Consider the following 1,337-nt stretch of genomic DNA (forward strand, 5'->3'; position numbering starts at 1 on the left):
TTGACACTAGACTTTTAGATGGATGGACTATTGTAGGCTCAGTTGTTGTTAAGGTTCTGATATGTCACAAGTATGAAAGTAACTTTTACAGTATTGGTAATGAGAAAGTAGATACCTATATCAAATTTAACCGTACAGGATCGATTTGTGATTGACAACGGAATCCTTTTATTGTTTCAAATTGCCTCCCTAGAACACTGGCACAGCTGTATGTAATGGAATCAATGGGAGATATGTAGGGTCTTTTTCCACTTGTTCAGGATGGATCCGAATTACTCTGTAAAATGTAGAACCTTGATTTGCCAGTGTATCAATATAATCATCACGTATTTTCACAATTATTAATACAAAGATTTTTAATGAGATGAATAGCCGTAGCTAAACTTTCTTTCGTGTTCTTTATACCTTTCCATGCTGTACAAAACAAAACATACGTCTGGTCGATTAACAAGATCATCAGAAGGAATTGCTCAGTCCATCTCCACAGGTGTGCGAACAGGTGTCAGACAGGGGCAGACGGAAAGTTCTCGCGCGCATGCGTTGCCATACCAGCCCTGTACATGTGCGGAGACAGTCGCCATGCCGAGATTGCTCCCGCCGTGTACCGTGTGGCTCCTGCTCGGGGCCTGCGTCTCCCTGCCCCGAGACGCCCAGGCGGGCTTCGGCCAGCCCGTCAGCTACGTTAGGGACGACCGCTTCAAAGAGATGGGGCAGGCGACGCTGAAAACCTTCGACATCTCGGGAGGTAAGACTGTGATGATGTTAAGTGAATGAGATGCACAAAATTCTCAAGTAGACATGCATGGAGTCCTAATATAAGATTTTCAGAGACGCTTTAATAACTACCTGCCGCGTGGTCAAAGCAAAAAGAAAATCGACTAGTAGAACGGAAGGATCTAGCTCTGGGTCATAGAAAGTCAATTAAGTTAGGATAGAAGATACTTGTTGCCATGGTTATAGCCATTTTCAAAATGGACCATTTCGAAGTCGAGTATTCTCGGCTTTCAGTCACGTGATCTGACCTTAGCAACGGTTGCTATCCGCCATCTTTGTGACCCAGCGCAACGTCCCCCTGGTCACAGTGTCCCCTACCCTACGCGTTCTCAGCGATGGTTCTGTGTATTATTGTAGGCTGTGGGTCGAGATCTGACAGAAACTCGGATAGGGAGAAGATTTCCTTTTTTTCTATACCGAAATTAGTTAGCAATCAGGGAGTCGAGCATGAGAAACTAACGGAAGAACGCCGGAGGCTGTGGATAGCGGCGATCAGCCGCGGAGACACGACGACGAAGAACATCCTTCAGACCGAACGTGTATGTAGTCGGCATTTTGTGTCT

The 1,337-nt window shown here is 45.5% G+C and overlaps 1 protein-coding gene across 1 annotated transcript in view; it reads left to right on the forward strand.

Annotated features, from left to right (window-relative positions):
• The first annotated feature begins 524 nt into the window (after window positions 1–524).
• Window positions 525–1,337, forward strand: part of LOC118418633 — a 6,320-nt gene continuing 5,507 nt past the window's right edge. Inside the window, exon 1 of the mRNA XM_035824643.1 lies at window positions 525–745. Coding sequence (XP_035680536.1) covers window positions 580–745 — 166 coding nt within the window. The 5' untranslated portion in view covers window positions 525–579. The remainder of the gene's footprint in view (window positions 746–1,337) is intronic.

The sequence above is a fragment of the Branchiostoma floridae genome, chromosome 6 (assembly GCF_000003815.2).
Source record: "Branchiostoma floridae strain S238N-H82 chromosome 6, Bfl_VNyyK, whole genome shotgun sequence".
NCBI lineage: Eukaryota > Metazoa > Chordata > Leptocardii > Amphioxiformes > Branchiostomatidae > Branchiostoma > Branchiostoma floridae.